An 18,520-nucleotide genomic window follows, 5' to 3' on the forward strand; every position below is an offset into this window, starting at 1 on the left:
GCCCAACCCTAACTTGCTTGATCAGATCGGGTTCCTTTGCTCAACGTACGGTCAGCCGTTACATGTTGGGACTTCTTGTTACCTAGTGTGGTCCTCCTAGACCCACTTGATTTTTCCTCTTGCCTAACCTCAATTAGGACTAATCACTCGATATAGACTTCTACCCTGCTTAATCTCAATTAGAGTTTTTCTTTGCCAACGTGTGATCCTCCTTGATCCACTTGGACTTTCCCTTACCTAGTTCCTAACTAGGACTTCTCTCGTGCTAAGTGTTTAGCTTCGAGTTAATCCAGCTTGGATTTAACCTAGTTCCCAACTAAGTTTTTCTAGTTCCACTAGGACTTCCATTTGTCTAACCTCTAATTAGAATTTCTTCCGTCAAGTCCCCGGTCAACTTTGATCTACTTGATTTCTCATTTATACATATTGTTCAAATATCGAAACTCAAACTTGAGCAACCCAAGTTTAGTCAATTTGGTCAACCTTGATTTGAGAAAAATTGCACCAACAATTTATTTTTTTCTAAAAAAATAATTTTATGATTTATTAATAATTATTTAATATAATGATAAGTATGTTAACGAAATATTTAACTTTGTTACCGTTTTATCTTCTTCCTCTTAAATTCACCCTTTTATTACAATTCCGTTGTAAATGGATTAGCCACTAATATTTATAAGAATATAAAAGTCAAAAAGTAAAAAGTAAAATTTCAGAGATTATTTTAAAATAAAATAGAAGTTTGAGGTGAAAATAAATTTTTTATTCTAAAATATATTTTGAGACGTTGTAACTAAGTTTGTTTATATAAATCAGCTGATCGCCTCGCAATGCTGGCATAAATTACATTGTAAAAAAAAAAAAAAAAAAGCGAAATAGCTTGTGGCCGATAAATTAAATTAAAATATCTGAAAACTTTCAGAAATAATGCCTCATAAAAAATTTATCTTAATTTAAAGGTTCCTATCATTATACAATTTGATAATTTTTATAATTTTATTCGTATTTAAATCTAATCATTCATTAAAAAAGAATCTAGCATTTTTTTTTTAAAAAAATGTTTATAAAATTCACGTTTTGCTACTTTATCAAAAATAAATTTAGTTCACAAATTCTTACACTAATATATAATCTAAAAAAAATAAAACTCAAAACATATATAACTCGAGATACTCTTCTCGTTGCATTGCTGGGAAGATCATAACAAGAACAGCTTACAGTTCGGGCCGGCATTATTCAATTCATATATATAGGCTACATGACAGTTTTATTTAGTTAGTTAATAGTGCATGCAGCGATCGATATCGATGATCAGTTTCATTTTTCAACAAGGAGATATTAAGAACTCCTTTGCGATTTTCCCATTCGCGCCTTGGGGAAAGAACCCTCCCGGCTGGCACTCACTTCCGGTAAGGTAGAGCACCCGGAGCGCCTCATTCGGAGTTCGCTGGTAGGCGAGGGAATCGTTGTCGGCCGACAGTATGTTGGTGGTCAGCTTTCCCTCGGCGCCCAACGGCATCGGAACGATGAGGCCTTCATCTTTGACGCCGCACATCGCCAGCCGGTTCCTCAGCTCCGATATCTTGATCGTAAACTCGGCCACCGTGATATTGTACGGCGGCACCAACTCGTACTTGCGCTCGTACAATAACGTTCTTATGATCGCGTCTTGGCCAGCTTCCACAGCTAACAGTCCCGCCAAAAGCTGCATAATTATATTAAATTTGGAGTTATAATTAATTAAGTTGATAATTAAATATGTTAATTATGAAGGCCCTTGCAGTTAAATTACCCTCTTGGACTCGTAACCCCTAACGCTGGGATTTGCACCAACGGCGGTGACGACGCCCACGTAGGGGATCACGTAGGCAGCAATGAGGTACTTGAGAGTGTCGTTGTAGGGATCAAACGGAGGGTTCAGATTGTACCCAAAGGCATCGTTCATTATGTCTGCAAAGACTCCATCGCTCAAGTTGAGCAGCGGCCTTGGTATCCCCCCAAATTCGTTCTTGACCGCCCTTAATTAATTCGCACCAAAGTATACGTAGTTATGTTATCATTGCATGCATGGCAAACTAATTAACTAATTAATTAAGTCGTGAATTAATCATTAACCTCATGTTGCCGACTTCTTGGTAGCCGAGCTCTTCGATGATGTCCTTCGTGGTATTGTCGAGGTTGGCTTTTCTGGCGCCGACCGGCGGCGGCCCGCCCATGGACATGCCCGGCGCGACGGTGTCGTAGCCGTAGCCGAGGGCGCCGAACATGAAGAACTCGCCCTCGAGGAACTCGAAGTTTTGGGCGAACTGAAACAGGTCCTTTTCCCCGGGGTACACTGGCAGCCCGATCGTGGGCGGCGGCGCACACATATCTGGATCTTTGCCTCCCCCGGCCATCGCGACAACGGCCGTAGAGACAAGAACGAGAGAGAAGATATGGATGATAGCAAAATTAGGCATGTCTATTATATCGATCAGCTCGATCGGAGCAAATGAGTTTGAGTTTGGTCTGATGTGATGGCTAGAAGCTTTTAAAGTATAATTTACATACTGGATATGTTCTGTTGCCAGCATCACAAACTTCCATAAGAGTACGAGAAGAGATATAGGTGAGCTCTACTATTGGCCGACCAGACTCTACTCGGACTGGCTATCCCCGTTCGATCGTGTCGTTCTGAGATGCTGGCTTGTCTCTTGCTCTCTTCCTGACTGTTCACGATTGACTTTATCCGACCGGTCCTGTCGCTTAGTCGGCGATGACTAATTTGTCGTGGATTGCCGCTTTCCACTCAACTCTAGTTGTTGTTATCGGAGGATGACCGTTCTGCATCTTTTCCCGGCCAGCCAAGACTCTTGCTTACTTAATCCGATCGATCGACTAGGACCTTTGATCTTAACTTCTACGTTAACAGACCTTTCCCCCTTTTACCGTTGTTTGATGATCTCTCTTTATCATCGTATCAGTATATTTTGTCATGCGTTTATACACTGTAGTTTTAAACATAATACAATGAAAATTTTAGAATCTATGCCAATAAAGCTTTAGAATTGTTATTTGCTAAGTATATAAGATCATCAATGAAATGGCTCTATGAAATTCGTGTCCGTACGTGATTGATCCTGCATTAATGTTAGCTCACCAAATTGATAGCGATGCATTAATTCAAGCTACCATTTTCTACAGAGGGGAAGATAACACATTTATTAGAAAGCTGCTCACCCTGAGGAACAGTAGTGCGTGCAAAATCAGGCTTCTGTCAGTGTTTGTCTGCAACCCACCTTCGATTTCATTGAAACAAAAGCATGGATCGATGATGCAACACTGACAGGGTTTCGTAGGTAACTGTGATGGCTAGTTTCATAAATGCAGCATATACGCGAGCAATTACAGCAGCCAGCAGTTAAGCAATCAGGCTTCAATAATAGCCACAAATCACAATATACATTTGGTCGAGTTGCGGAGGATAGAGAAGTATCAGATTGAAAAAACAGCATGTCTTCTTCAGGTACACAACGAATTAATGAACTTGTCCACTGAGCAACATAAATGCACGTTGCATTGCATGTCCTCTCTCTCGCTTTGAATGCTCGAAGCCACGAGAAACAGTTGGCAACAGCTGATATGCTCATGCGGCGAAGCAACCGAGTGAACCCAACCTGTTGCTTCGACTTTGGACCGAAGCTTACTTCACTGAATAATTCAATCTCATCGATCTTTCCCATCGGACGGTCTCTCTTTTTTTATCGATTCAATCTGCATCGTCAGCTTTTGAGAATCCGACGGAGGGAGAAAGATGGTTGTCAGGCATCAGCAGCGTCCGACTCCAGCAAGTAGCCGCTGTCTACCACCTGTCTCGGCCCCGCATGCATACCTTCCTCCTCTTCCCTGTATTCGCCGGCGCATGGTACACCAAATTATTGGCCTTGTTTACCCAAAATTGGCCTTTTACAAAGCTGCAGAAATAATATGTCTCTAATAAGTGTTGCCTGTCGGGAGGCGAACATGGGCGAGCCGAGTTACCCATGTGCCTAACTTTTTCAGTCTCCATTTTATAAACGCGTTTACTACCCATCACCTTCTTCACTTCTGGACTTCTCTTTTCCTCTTCCAGACTAAGCGATGGCCACCTTTTCCCTTCGCCACTCCCTGCTGCTGCTGCTGGCGGCGCTCCTCCTCCTCCTTCTCTCCGCCTCCGCCATCGAGACTGACCCTGGCGACCTGGTGGCCATGCGCGCCATCTCCGTTGCCCTCGGCGCCGACCGCTCCCCTTCCATCCCCTGGTCCCGCTCCGCCGACCCTTGTTCCTCTTGGCGGGGCGTCTCCTGCTCCGACGACGGCCGCGTCGCCGCTATCCAGGCTGGAAACCGCGGCCTCACCGGCTTCCTCTCCCCCGCCATTCAGAACCTCACCGCCCTCGTACGCCTCGAGCTCCAGGACAACCGCATCGCCGGCCCCCTCCCTTCCCTCGCAGGCCTCTCCTCCCTCCAGGTCCTCCTCCTCCACGGCAACAATTTCTCGTCCATCCCTGCTACCTTCTTCGCCGGCCTCTCCTCGCTGCAGTCCGCTTTTCTAGACGAAAACCCCCTCGCGCCCTGGCCCGTCCCCGACTCGCTACGCGACGCCGCCCCCCTCGTCAATTTCTCCGCCAATTCTGCCGGCGTCTCCGGATCCCTTCCAGCCTTCTTTGCCACCGCCTTCCCCGACCTCGACCACCTCGGCCTCGCTTTCAACCAGTTGTCTGGCCCTGTCCCCCACGCCTTTGCTACCGCCCCAATCCGCTCCCTCTGGCTCAACAACCAGAAGGGAAACGCCCGCCTTTCGGGCGACATTGCCTTCGTCGAGAACATGACCGCCCTCGAGGTACTCTGGCTTCATTCCAACTACTTCTCTGGGCCGTTGCCTGACTTTTCCCAGCTCACTGCACTCCGCGACCTTCAACTCCGCGACAACCAACTCACCGGCGTCGTCCCCAAATCCTTGACCCATCTTCCGGCGCTTACCAAAATAACCCTCACCAACAACCTCCTCCAGGGGCCGGTGCCAGAGTTCCCGCCCTCCGTCAAGGAAGTGGATGTGGATCCCAAAGGCGAGAACTTTTGCCTTCCCACTCCAGGCGATTGCGATCCCCGCGTAAATTCCTTACTCTCCATTGCCAATGGATTTGGATACCCCACTCGGTTCTCTCAGAACTGGAATGGAAACGACCCCTGCGGATGGTTGGGGATTAGCTGCGACGTCCATGGCAACATTACTGTGATCAGCTTCCAGAGAATGGGGCTCAATGGGACAATCTCGCCAGCGTTTGGATCAATCACCTCTTTGCAGAAATTATTCTTGTCTAACAATAATCTCACTGGGACAATTCCAGATACGCTTGCAAAGTTGTCATCTTTGAAGGAATTGGATGTGTCAAACAACTCATTATGGGGACAAGTCCCGATCTTTGGCAAGAATGTCTTGGTTAATACTGCTGGAAACCAAAATATAGGGAAGAATGTGATCGGTGGTTCCCCTGGTTCTGGCTTGGCCTCTGCCGGTGATGGCAGCAATTCTAGTTCAGATGGATCAGATGATTCAAATAGCCAAAGAAGCAGGAAATCTTCCCACGTTCAAGGAGGCGTAATTGCTGTTTCATTGATAGCTGTGGTGCTGGGAATTGGTATCTTTGGGCTGTTGGGTGTCTGCTACTACAAGAGAAAGCAACAAAATTTAGGTAGAGTTCAGAGCCCTAACACAACTGTGATACACCCACGGCATTCGGGATCTGATCCAGACATGATCAAGATCACGGTTGCAGGATCCAGTGTAAATGGAGGCACAGCTGCAAGTGAGACCATTAGCCGGACGAGCAGTGGCCCAAGCGATGTCCATGTTGTTGAGTCTGGAAACATGGTGATCTCCATCCAAGTCCTTAGGAATGTGACCAACAATTTCAGCGAGGATAATGTTCTCGGTCGTGGGGGATTTGGAACGGTGTACAAGGGTGAGTTGCATGATGGAACAAAGATCGCAGTCAAGAGGATGGAGGCAGGTGCAGTGGGGACAAAAGGCCTGAATGAATTCCAATCAGAAATTGCAGTTCTCACAAAGGTCAGGCATCGGAATTTGGTTTCCCTGCTCGGATATTGCTTGGATGGCAATGAGAGGCTTTTGGTCTATGAATACATGCCACAAGGGACACTAAGCCGGCATCTTTTTGACTGGAAGGAAGAAGGGTTGAAACCCATGGAATGGAAGAAGAGGTTAGGCATTGCATTAGATGTGGCACGGGGTGTTGAATATTTACACAGTTTAGCACAGCAGAGCTTCATCCACAGGGATCTAAAGCCTTCAAACATTCTCCTTGGGGATGATATGAAGGCCAAGGTTGCTGACTTTGGCCTTGTTCGACTTGCACCGGAGGGCAAAGGCTGCTTTGTAGAGACAAGATTGGCAGGGACTTTTGGTTATCTAGCACCAGAGTATGCAGGTGATCTAGCTCCACTGTTAGAATCAATAATTTGTTAGTTGCATCATGTTTTATATGGTTCTTATATTACCTTCCCCGCTACATAGAAATGAAATTTAAGTGACTAATTATGCTCTTCTAGGACTTGAATTAGGTTGAGGGTCTTTATCATTGACTCCATCACATCTGCTACCAACACAAGATCTTTCCACCTGAAATGAATGACAATCACATTCACCTTTTCTTATGGCATAATTGTACCATGTTAACATTCACATTCACATTTTTGTTTCACATGCAGAGTTTATTTATCAGTGTAGAGAGAAACCTATGGTTCTATTATGTCAAAATTTGTCAAATTCATTTGACTAGATTCATGTTCCTAACAAATGTGATTAGTTCCATTTTCTGAAAACCTAGTAATTCTATAGTCACTGAGCTTCCACAATTCCACATTCTCATAATCTTTTCATTCCTCTGCTATCATTGCTAAAGAAAATTTGTGATGCTACGGATTCTTCTGCATGCATCTATTGCAGTTACAGGGCGGGTGACCACAAAGGTGGATGTATTTAGTTTCGGAGTAATTCTGATGGAGATGATCACCGGCAGGAAGGCTCTCGACGAGACCCAGCCAGAGGAGAGCATGCACTTGGTGACATGGTTCCGGAGGATGCTGCTCAACAAGGATGCATTCCCCAAGGCCATCGATCAGTCAATTGACCTCGACGAGGAGACCTCATCTAGCGTCAGCACGGTCGCCGAGCTTGCTGGTCACTGCTGCGCCAGAGAGCCTCACCAGAGGCCAGACATGGGCCATGCAGTCAACGTCCTCTCTTCGCTCGCGGAGCTTTGGAAGCCTTCTGATCCCGACTCGGAGGAATGCTACAGTATCGACCTCGACATGACACTCCCTCAGGCACTGAAAAAATGGCAGGCGTTTGAGGATCGCAGTTATTTGAACGGAGCCACGACCTCTTTCCTCGCGAGCTTGGACAACACCCACACCAGCATTCCGACGAGACCACCAGGTTTTGCAGATTCGTTTACTTCGGCTGATGGAAGATGACTTGTATCATGACTTGTTGTAAATTTATTCACCTTCTTTTTCTTGTAGCTGTGGTGTTCTTTTCTTTCCTTCCTATTTTTATTTTCGTTCAGTTCATGTAATTTGATATGTAGCTCTTGAACTTATTACTACTATTAGGATTCAGTTGAACTGGATTTTGGAAATGCCTTGTAAAATTTGCTACTTTTGCTAATGGAACTGTGTGTTTTGCTAATTATGTTTTTTTTTTTTTTTAATTTTGATAACTTCCTTTTAAAAATATTTCAAATTGTTATGTTTTATTATAAAAGAAAATATATCCGAGCTGGTCATGGTCAGACCGGAGCGGTCTGGATCCTTGACGGGTTAAACCACAACGCGGTCCTTCGTTGCCTCACCGGCTCATCGTTCGCGGCGCCTTCGAGATGTTTTCCTACCCAACTCCGCGACGCCTCCTCTCATCGTCCGCCTCCTCCGCGGCCGCCGACTTCTGGCGCCTCCTCCGATCTAACTACGGCCGACCTTCCCTCGATCGAATCCTGTCCCTGTCCCCCTCCAGGACCCATCTCACAGCTTCCGTCGTCGAATCTGTCCTCCGCCAGTCCGCCGCCGCTCCCGATGACGACGACCGCTCACAGGCTCTCAGATTTTTTGTCTGGGCAGGGCTCCAGCCCCGTCTCCGTCACTCCACCGCGGCCTACGCTGCGGCATCTGACGCCCTCCTCCTCCATCGCCGCCCCCACTGCCTATCTCAACTCCTTGACTCCTACCGCGCCGATGCCTCACCCGTCTGCACCAAAACTTTTAATATCCTCCTCAACCTCTGCCGTCATGCAAACCTGCCCGAGGAGGCAGTCGCCTTACTCCGCAGAATGCCGGAGTTCGATTGCCGTCCAGATACTTCATCTTACAACGCCGCCATTCGCATCCTGGGGGATTCCGGCCGTGGTGCCACCGTCGCAGCTCTATTGAAGGAGATGGAAGTGGACGGCTTGATCCCGGACATGGTTACCTACGTCTCGGCGGTGCGAGCGCTGTCCGCCTCCGGCCAGATTGAAGTTGCCCGTTCTCTCCTCGGCCAAATGCGATCTTCTGGATGCGTGCCTAATGTTGTAGTATACTCGGCGCTTCTCGACGGCGCTTGCGCCCACCGCAATCTGCAGTCTGCAATCGAGATACTGGGGGAGATGGAAAACACTTCTTCCTGTGCACCTAATGCGGTGTCCTATACATGTTTGATAAAATGCCTCTGTGAGAATGGTCAACTAGACGAAGCATTGGGCATATTCGACCGGATGGAGAAGAGAGGCTGTTCGCCAAACCAAACCACAGTTCGGACTTTGGTCGATGGCTTTTGTGCCCGGGAACATCTGGTCGGAGCTCAGGAACTGGTTGACAGGGTTTCCTCAGAAGGAAAGGTTTCGACCGAAGACTGTTACAGCGTGTTCGTAGTGTGCCTCTTGAGAATCAAGGACGTGGAGCGAGCGGAGAAGGTGCTTTGGGGGATGCTGGAGAAAGGTGTTCGACCAAATGCAATGGCATGCAATTCTCTGATGAGGGAGCTCTGCGGGCAAATGCGGTTCCCTGATGCATATAATTGGCTTCTCAGGATGGAGGATAAAGGGTTGGACTGCATTGATTCTGACGTATACTCTTCGCTTCTACAAGGTGTTTGTCACGAAGGGCATTTGGTGGAGGCTGTCAGGGTGGGAGCAAAAGTGGTAGAGAAGGAGATTTGTTTGCAGGAAGACTCTGCCGATTCCATCGTTAAGGTGTTTGATAGGTACGGTGAGCATGCTCTGGCAGCACAGATCATGAGGCTGAAACAGCCACGAAATGATTGTCATTAGCCTTGTGGATCATGAGACAAGTGTTCTCCTATTCCTCGTCCACTCTTACGAGTGGCAGACGAGTGCAGACACAATTTTGTTATATTTTTAATGTTGTCAATCAGTTCAATTTTTTGAGTTAAAAACTACAATCATAGCTTGCAGCAATTAAGAAAACGGCAGACTATTCATGGCCATTCACAACTCAAATCTTACAACATCATTATTCTCTCTCTGCCACATTACAATCTCACTCTCTGCTAATTCAATGCAACACAAATCCTAAGACCTTGAACAATGACATACTCACAAATGATCCACTGATCAACTACATGACCTATGCTGCTGGGCGAAGAGACTTGGCCACGCTCCACTTGTAAAGAACTCGGCCGAACACGTCATAGAACGCCAGATCAGCAGCTGACCTGGTGAGCTGCAGGGACATGAATCCTTGCCCATCGTAAAAGAAACGAAGCTTGCCTGAGTTTGAATGGGAAACACCTCTCCATGCCTTGGAGCCACCTCCACTGGTCAGATACTGAATTGGACTGCCGAGGAAGAGAGCTAGCTATTAATAGATGAAGCCTATATATCTGCCGAAGCAACAATAAGCTCACGAGTATTTTGTGCCTGTCATTGCTGCTGATATGCTCCAGGCAATGGTCATGCCCATTCACGTATAAATCCACACCATTTGACTTGAGAACAGGGAGTAGTAGAGTTAAAAGTTCAGGCGTGTCTCCGTGCTCACTAACACTCTTCATTGTGTGGTGGCCGACGACAATTTTCCATGGTGCTGTGGATTCTTTTAGTGCTGCATCCAAGTCCTTGTGACACAAGCAATTAACAGTTCAATCCCAGTTCTTCACCACAAGAAACAGAAGCCAAAATGAAAGAAAAGAGTAGCAGTGGGAGATAAAAACCTTCAGTAGATTTGAAATGTAAGTCCCGCGAGGTGCAACCTCTCTCCAGTCATAGTGATGTTTCCCTGGGTTGGTCCAGTACGATTCCTGAAATGGAGTTGTGTCCACGAAGAAGAAGTCTACAATCTCTGGCAAGAGAAAGAACACCACAAGGAAAAGTTTTTTTTTTTTAAAAAAAAACAATTTGTGCGATAAAACAAGGAATAGAGGTGATTGGATTAGTCTCACCTGCATTAAGAATGAAGCTTCTCAAGCAAAGCCATCTGCCGTCTATGCTACGGAGAACAGGACTCAGCTGTGCTAACACATTTCCTCTGTAGTCATGGTTTCCCAAGACTAGGAGCACAAGGGGATCGACCGATTATACCAAAGGGCGATAAAAATTCGCAAACAAAGAAGATTGAGGGCGTGGCTATGGATTTGATGAACTTACCACTGTACCACTGCTTTTGTAGACTCTTTGCGGTGTAAACGTTGGAGAATGACTCCTCGAATCTCTTGTCATCGACGCCGGCAAGGCCATGCTCGTAGAAGTTATCTCCGGTGGATATCACCAAATCTATATCTAATTCATCTCCAATCCTTCCCATCTAGCATATTATTGAACAATTAAAATTTCTGCTTCGAGATTTTAAGGAACCGAAAGAAGCATATTTTCATCTTAGAAGTAAAAGAAAAGCTGGACCATGTGCATATTCCAATTTCCAACAGAAGCAAATGAAAGATGACCTGCACTGGCATCTAGATTAAACAGCGCGCGGCAAGACTCCACTCGGAAGAATTGGAGAAAAAGCAATCGACGAGGGAACCAAAAAATGTTTTTTTTTTCTCGATTTGTTCACAACCACAACCAAATAGCAAGAAGGGAAAAAAAAATGTTTTTTGGGCGGAGAAAACTTTGTAGAAACGAAAGGGGAGAAACGAAGGAGGAGGAGGTTTACCTGAAACGCCACTTCCGATTGATTAAACAGCCCATTCCTTCCCCAATCTCCGATGACCAACAGGCTGAGCGACCCATCGGGCTTGGGTGAGCGCTCGAACCGCTGCAGCTCGGCGGAGCAGGGGACGAACGCCGGCGCCATCGTCACGGCCGCGAGGACGATGACGGCCAAAGCCGCGCTCTGGAGCGCGGCCAATGCCATAGGTCGGATAGCGGTTGACGGGATCAAATGGAAGCGAAGGAACAAGCTCTCTAGATGATCATGGCGTACGGAGAATTAGAACGACGAACGGTAAAAACATAGAGGAAACTTATATGGACTAAATTAAAAAAGTAGTAGAAAAATTAGCAGGGAGGCATTCTAACTAGGGACCTATCCTTAATTAGTGAAGATATTAGTGTTCTAATGCGAAAAAAATACCAAATATAAAATTTGCCAGGTTACCGAGAAGGTCACTGGCTCTGGAATCAAGTGTTTTAGATTTATAATGTGTCACGAGATCGAAGCTTACCGTGATTCGCGGTGCGTGCTTGGAAGTTGGAATCACCTGCTGGAGCAGGTTAAGCAGAAGAGGAGAGAGAGAGAGAGAGAGAGAGAGAGAGAGAGAGTTACGTAACGTTTGCCCGTTGTTTTAGAGATATGGATATTCCTAGAATATTTGGGGAATAATAAACGGAATCCGAGAGAGAGAGAGAGAGAGAGAGTTACGTAACGTTTGCCCGTTGTTTTAGAGATATGGATATTCCTAGAATATTTGGGGAATAATAAACGGAATCCGAGGAATATACTCCCGTTCGCTGAGTCAAGAGAAGAGCGTCTGACATAAGAAATTAAGAACGAGTTTTAGATTCGGGTTAATGGTGCAACGGTGATGTGAGTAGGATAGTGATTAAGGTAATTATTATTCTCTAATTTTTTATAAAAACGAAATATTATGTAAAGAAAGAAAACAATCCATATATCTAGATTGTACATTTTATTTTATTTAAATTTTTAAAATTTTAAACAAACTCAGAATATAAAAATAAAAGTAAATAAAAAATATCAAAATCCCAAAATATCCTGTCTAAAAGTTGGAACGATGATGCATTGAATAGATGGTTCGGATGTTGACTGAAAGAAAATTTTTAATCGGGAAAAAAAGACTATGAAATGAAGTAAAAGGGCTTCTTCTTCTTCTCAGCACACACTCAAGAGCGCAAACAAAATGTAACGCCAAAATCAAAAAAAAGAGTCCCTGATGAAGATCCTTCGATGCTCAAGTCAATACAGTGGCTGAGCGGAAATGGAGAGAAGAATAATAGATGTGTGCACGTAAATAAGACTGTTATAAAAAGCGTATTAAAGCATCTTCTATAGTACCTTGCTAATGGAGAGACTTTCCTTTATATAACACCTCTCATAATCTCCGTAATCATGAAATGACAGAGACTGTTAAGTGTCCAAGATTGTCGAGTAAGTGAAGACGTACCGTTTGGGAGGTGTATAGTCACCGTCCAAAGAATCATTCGTTACACATGTATAATTTTCGCCATTAATGAGATGGTTAAAGGAATATACTGTCATAATATATCGGCTGCTGATGACAGATATTTTCGGAGAATGTTCTATTGAATGCATATATTGTAACAAAAGAATATTCTCTGATGAATGGTTGTTACATTCAGACAGGTTGTTATAATTCTTAAACAATGTTATCCCCTAAAGATATCCCGATCGGATCTTTAGCCGACCCGTTGTATATCATATTAGCATATAAGTAGGGTACCAAGATAGTAGGGTCACTTGTCTTCTTGGCCGTGGGCCAATATATTGTGTAATGTTGCACCTATCTTGCTTATATACAGGAAATAAGGATGCTACACTGTATACACCCGATTGACATTATGATCGACCGGCTATATGTTGAGAATCAAGTTGTAACAACGGGGAACGATATCTAATATGCTCGACCAGCACGCTAAGGCCGGTTAGATTTGCTCGGTTTATTTTGACAATAAGTGGAGCTATTGATCTTTGCAATTATACGAGCTTTAGGGCCTGCTAACCATAGTCCATATATTGAGGGTTGTGCTATGTGAATGGAAAGATAGATTCATAGATTTATCTTCACGTCATATCTGAATCTGCTCGTAATATCCCGTTTCACTAAAAAATATTTAAATATTAAAAATTATTAAAAAAAATAATAATAATTTATAAATTAACAAATGAATTAATATTTGTATATCGAATATTTGTTTTGATGAATTAATGAATAATTATTTTTTAAAAATGAAGAGTTGACTTAAGAGCCGATGAACCGTCTACCGGCCACTATAAAACAAATAACCGCCCCACATTTCAATATTTACCAAACAAGTGTTTTTATTTTCATAAAAAGTATATAAAAATTTTAAAGTAATTATTTAATATATAACATTCTTTTTAGCTACCTCAGATTTTTTTTTTATTTGAAATTTTGATAAATGATATTTTATACCAGATTCTTTATTTAAAATTTCAACATTTTAATGGGTTTTCAATTTAAATTATTCATTCAAATATTAGAATAATGGGATAACGAGAAGGAGATTCATAATAGACAGACTCAGAACTTTACACCATATTGTTTAGACGAGTTATCAGTATCATGCAGTCGAATCCTATTTATGTTCACTAGAAATGTCAAATAAAACACTTGAAACGAAGATACTACCAAAAGCCAAGGATGAATTGCCAGGGAAACACCATGACAGACAGCACAATGCAATCTTCTCAATGCCCCAAGTTCGATCATGGTGCTTCCACCTTGCATGCTCACTCCAAACTTGAGTGAAAATTGGATGTTGGGAAGCTGAAGTGTTTCCGTTCACCTCCCTTGCTTCCATTCGTCGGAACAGCTCTCGCGTTGGCACTCGCCGAATCAGAGAGACCTTGGCAGACTGACATTGTTGAAAGTTGGGTCTGTTGTTGCTGCTGCTGCTGCTCCTCAAGTTGCTTTGTGTTGAGAAATCTTCCACCGGAACCCCTTGCTCGCTTCATCGCGTGGAGATGACGCGATTCGTGAAGGTATGGCTGTAAAGTTATAAAACAGAAGGTATGCCATGGTAGTGGTAATATGTTAATAGCTTGGCATGAACAATTACCCTACCTTTCTGCTCTTTATGAGTTTATTTTCAGCCTCCAACCTTGCGCGCAGTTGCCGTCTTCGTAGAATCGCAGCGTATTGTTTTGCATTGACATAAATAGGTCCTTCAGCTGCAGGTTGAAGAGGCAGTGGCATGCGAGAAGCAGAAGATGTTCCTGCCATTTGTGGATGGATCTGCAGGTGGAATAGCACAATAGAGGACCACAGATAATTTAATGTCTTGAGATCAAATAAAATGAAAATCAATCTTAATGTGCTTCATTCATAAATGTGAACCAACAAAACAATAATTTAGTACTCAAAGTGGTTAAGCAATTGTAATGACATCGATCGATGTTTTAAGGAGGATGTTTGCTTAGTATAATTACCATGGCTGGTGGTCCGCAAACAGCAAGGAAGCCACCCAAGTAAGGGTCAGCATAAGGATATTGCATGTGGCCCTAAAGTCGAAAAGCCAAATAACCAAATATTTCAATTTAGAAGCATGATATAAACAAAAGATCAAAAACAAAGTTACCATGAATACTTGTTATGTATCGAAAGTAACTTACTAAAGATTGGCCATAGTTCATCTTCGGAGGTGCAAATGAAACTTCTGAATTCCCCAAACATAAAACTGGTTTCGTGGGACTGTCAGATTTGCTATATGGATTATCAGTACCTAAGGAATACAGTTTAGAAGATGGCAGTAAAGCATACAGGTCGAAGGCAATTACAAGAAGAAAACATTAACAAAAAGATAGCAAACAATTATCGCTAATGCCATATGGTCACATGGAACATAGTAATGATCTTGAACAGTAAATAGAAGCAGATATGTTAACCCCAAACTGGTGACAACAATGTTTAAAAACATCGAGTTCAATAAGTGAACAAAGATTTGTGGCATATATTTTATGACTTATCATGCCAGAAAGATATCTGCTGAGACACTACTGTGGAATCATAAGCTTTCTTCCAACTTTTCTAATAGCTCTCATACACAGGAACAATTTGCTCACTCTATGCAGTCCAGGCTAGATGTATTGAGAAACAAGACGAAACATTACCGAAGGAATTGATAATAAGATCATAAAGTAACCCAACAGAAAAGCAATCAACCATAAACTAGAAGAAGCTTTGCCATTTGGATCTTTGGTACAGATAGAGTCAATTGCATTTGATAGAGAAAATGCACTCTTACTCTAAAAATCAATTTGCCAAAATAAACAAGAAAATTCAAATTTAATTAACCATAGGCTATAGAACGATGTGGTTGTTTAACAAAATAAGCACAAGAATTTAGTCCTAGACAACTAGTACAACTTGAGATGCACTTTGTAAAGTTCGATAGTACCAGACTGTATAGAAATGTATTGCTGATTGATATTGTCTTCACTCATTTCGGATACTTCTCGATGGGATTGATCACTGGAGTGAGTTGAAGAGTCATGGTCAGATATTGTATGGCTCAATTGTGTTTCCCTGTTACCATCTTTTGCTAAGTAGTCCATATTCATATTCAATTCTTTGGAATAAGAGGACTGCAGAATATTTGCACTGCTCATATTCCACCAGGCCGGATTGTTCACAAAAGTAGATGTTGAATAGAGTGAATTATTCTCTGAACCTTTCTTTCCAACAACTTGCATTTCTGAAGCCTTTGCATAATGATGCATAACTCAATTTCCACAGAGCTCGACCGAGCACAACTGCAATCTTTCTTACTGATCAGCTTACTAATAATAAAGGAACGTATAACACTATCAAAAGTGTCAGAGGAAGGATTACCTGAAATCAGAAATTTGTCCTCTTAGTAACACAAGTTATTGCCAACAGTTTCTAGAAAATTGTGGAAAGTATAGACATTTGTGAAATGTTAATATCATTTTTTGACTACCTGTTAAAATCTATTTCAAATTTTAATTTCATAACAAGAAAAATCAAATCATCTAATGATGAACCCCGAATTTGCTATGGTCGACTTCGATTTTTTATCCAAGCAATATTCACCAACATGAAGAGACAAGTACCAGCTCCTTTCACAATGGTTGTAAGATAAAATGGAAGATGAGAAGCTCTCATTAAACAACACACTCTTCTCCATATGCAATATTTCCCCAACATAGTGAGATTTTGAGAGACGCAAAAGTGTGGCTTACTCGGAAACTGGGATTAACATGTCAAAGGGCAAACTGCTTTAATATCGCTTTGCAATACAAGCCGGCACACAATTCTTTGGTCGAGTTCTATTAGTGGGTTGTAGGGTCTTGATCTCTAAAAGGCAATTACAAGTTACAACCACACGTCCTAACATCTGAAGCATCTAAGATAGTCTGATGCAGGTCAAAAAATGCATATTTATGCAATCCTCTTCCACATAAGAAAAGTCAATATGCAAAATTCTGATGCATCAATGCAAAAGGATGATACTTAACAAATACATTTCTTCAGAAAATAAATAGTCTCATATACATCAAGCAGTCTGGGAAATGAAATTTCCAGTTTCCCCATATGGAAAAGAAACCAGAAACCGAACAACACGATTCCAAGTAATGAACGACTCAAGAACGAGCTAAGAACCAATGATTCCCATGTTAGTTTTCTTTCCAAAAAAAAAAAGGGAAAAAAGAAGTGATCAACACCTAAAAAAGGAGCAAACACCGTGAGAAGACCAAGAAAGGACCACCAACATCATCTATTTCCCAAAGGGCCCGCAACTAAATGACATGCACGTTTGAAATCCAACAAGTTTCACACGATCCAGCAAGAACTAAAAAATAAGAATCAAACTTATTTTGAGCTGAATCAAACCCTAAACCTTTGAAAGAAGTAACGAAATCAGCAACGGGATCCCAAGAATAAGAAAAATTAAGGCAAGAGGCAACAGCTCAAGTGCATGCATGCAAATATACCGAAGGATTTAAAAGGAAGGGGGGGGGGGGGAACAGACTAAAATCAGAACCAGATCATTGACTGCAGAGACTAACCTTGAGGAAATCTTAAAGCCCCTTGCCTTTCCCCTTCCTCTCCTCCTCCTCCTCCTTCCTCCTTCCTGGTTATCCTCCTCTCCTCTCTCCTCACATTTAAAAGATATGCTGCCAAGGTTTAACCTGCCAAATATGCAAGAGCATCTCCCCTTACTGTCCACCTTTCTTTATCCTTAAAAACAGTAAGAAATATAAATAATAATCAATCTCTCTCCCCACTTCCAAACACCAACACCACCACCCAGTAGACGTCTCTTCCTCCTCTCCTCTCCTCTCCTCTCCTCTCTCGGCCCTCTGCTTTGCTTTTCGTTACTTTCGTCCAATAAATTATTGCCCTCCAATGTCATAATTATCCTGACCAGATTACCCCTTTGATTTGGAGCTATATTCGTCAGTGGCATGATCCAAAGGCAGCCAAATGGAGCGCGGGCGATGACTCATTACCACACTGAAGACCGCCGTCACCGCCCAATTCCAAGGCCCACGCCCAGCGGACCCGACGAGTAAAAAAACCATTGGATCCCAGGATAAATCCCACGCCGTAATTGGCAGATCACGATTCACAGGACTTTGGTTAATAGATTTCGAGATAGATTTCGTCGGCTTGTCACGTGTTCGCCAGAGACCGCATGCACCAGCAGCAACTGCATACGTGATACGTGCTCCTCCACCATGACACGTGCCTCGCTCCTCGCTTTTAATCACTGATCTGTATTCATGGGGTCAACGTTGTTGTTACTGAAATCTTTATAAAACAACGGAATAAAACACCATCGAACTAATTCCGCGTTTTATTTATTTATGTATATTTTTGTTATATTTAAGTGTTGGAGGGTAATATCAGGGTGAAATATAATTAATTAAAAGCAACAGCATTTTGGAAAGAAATCTGTCGACGATATTTAAATAGGGAGACAAAAGTACACTGCATCCTAGCTGCTAGTTGGTCCACTAATAGTACGGATTTATTGTAGATTCGGCTCGATCACTATGCTAAAATAGTTATCCTATTCCAATTTAATACTTTTATTTTATTATGCAAGTGTTTTTTTTTTTTTTTGCAATTTCATTTGATCATATCTCGTGACCTCCGTTATAAAGAAAATTCGTTTAGAAATATTTATTATAAATGGATAAATTATTTGTGGGCATATGGCACGGCTCCTCCTTTAATGGGCCGTGGCCGGCCCATCGACGGGCAAAGCGAAAGGATGCAGTTTATAAATGTAAAC

General features: G+C 42.9%; 5 protein-coding genes across 11 annotated transcripts; 2 read left to right on the forward strand and 3 right to left on the reverse strand.

The window, feature by feature from the left end:
• Window positions 1-1,324: 1,324 nt before the first annotated feature.
• Window positions 1,325-2,396, reverse strand: LOC122039035 (desiccation-related protein PCC13-62-like). Its single transcript, XM_042599050.1, has 3 exons — window positions 2,116-2,396; window positions 1,793-2,018; window positions 1,325-1,705 (listed from the first exon to the last, which is right to left on the reverse strand). Exons 1-3 carry the CDS (start codon window positions 2,394-2,396, stop codon window positions 1,325-1,327), a joined length of 888 nt encoding a protein of 295 aa, XP_042454984.1.
• A 1,676-nt stretch (window positions 2,397-4,072) lies between these two features.
• On the forward strand, window positions 4,073-7,731 carry LOC122014224 (receptor protein kinase TMK1-like). Its single transcript, XM_042570400.1, has 2 exons — window positions 4,073-6,469; window positions 6,988-7,731. The coding sequence occupies exons 1-2, from the start codon at window positions 4,120-4,122 to the stop codon at window positions 7,515-7,517; spliced, it is 2,880 nt and encodes a 959-aa protein (XP_042426334.1). The 5' UTR covers window positions 4,073-4,119; the 3' UTR covers window positions 7,518-7,731.
• Window positions 7,732-7,839: 108 nt separating this feature from the next.
• On the forward strand, window positions 7,840-9,495 carry LOC122014233 (pentatricopeptide repeat-containing protein At5g47360-like). The gene has a single exon (XM_042570409.1). It carries the CDS (start codon window positions 7,922-7,924, stop codon window positions 9,344-9,346), a length of 1,425 nt encoding a protein of 474 aa, XP_042426343.1. The 5' UTR covers window positions 7,840-7,921; the 3' UTR covers window positions 9,347-9,495.
• LOC122014244 (purple acid phosphatase 3-like) lies at window positions 9,494-17,222 on the reverse strand. Of its 6 annotated transcripts, none has more exons than XM_042570457.1 (7): window positions 17,122-17,222; window positions 11,190-11,305; window positions 10,682-10,838; window positions 10,477-10,584; window positions 10,249-10,376; window positions 9,956-10,152; window positions 9,494-9,873 (listed from the first exon to the last, which is right to left on the reverse strand). In XM_042570457.1, exons 1-7 carry the CDS (start codon window positions 17,201-17,203, stop codon window positions 9,663-9,665), a joined length of 999 nt encoding a protein of 332 aa, XP_042426391.1. In that variant the 5' UTR covers window positions 17,204-17,222; the 3' UTR covers window positions 9,494-9,662. The 6 variants fall into 6 exon arrangements, with proteins under 6 accessions (XP_042426391.1, XP_042426372.1, XP_042426364.1 ...); XM_042570438.1 differs by lacking the exon at window positions 17,122-17,222 and adding an exon at window positions 11,610-11,642 and having other exon boundaries at window positions 11,190-11,440; XM_042570430.1 differs by lacking the exon at window positions 17,122-17,222 and adding an exon at window positions 11,701-11,803 and having other exon boundaries at window positions 9,494-10,152; window positions 11,190-11,440.
• Window positions 13,750-17,586, reverse strand: LOC122014275 (nuclear transcription factor Y subunit A-4-like). 2 transcript variants are annotated; one of them, XM_042570474.1, is made up of 6 exons: window positions 17,289-17,586; window positions 15,656-16,010; window positions 14,871-14,980; window positions 14,688-14,759; window positions 14,323-14,493; window positions 13,750-14,246 (listed from the first exon to the last, which is right to left on the reverse strand). In XM_042570474.1, the coding sequence occupies exons 2-6, from the start codon at window positions 15,975-15,977 to the stop codon at window positions 13,989-13,991; spliced, it is 933 nt and encodes a 310-aa protein (XP_042426408.1). In that variant the 5' UTR covers window positions 15,978-16,010; window positions 17,289-17,586; the 3' UTR covers window positions 13,750-13,988. The 2 variants fall into 2 exon arrangements, with proteins under 2 accessions (XP_042426408.1, XP_042426401.1); XM_042570467.1 differs by having other exon boundaries at window positions 15,656-16,089; window positions 17,289-17,585.
• Window positions 17,587-18,520: the final 934 nt, after the last annotated feature.

Source organism: Zingiber officinale, chromosome 1A (genome assembly GCF_018446385.1).
Source record: "Zingiber officinale cultivar Zhangliang chromosome 1A, Zo_v1.1, whole genome shotgun sequence".
Taxonomy (NCBI): Eukaryota; Viridiplantae; Streptophyta; class Magnoliopsida; order Zingiberales; family Zingiberaceae; genus Zingiber; species Zingiber officinale.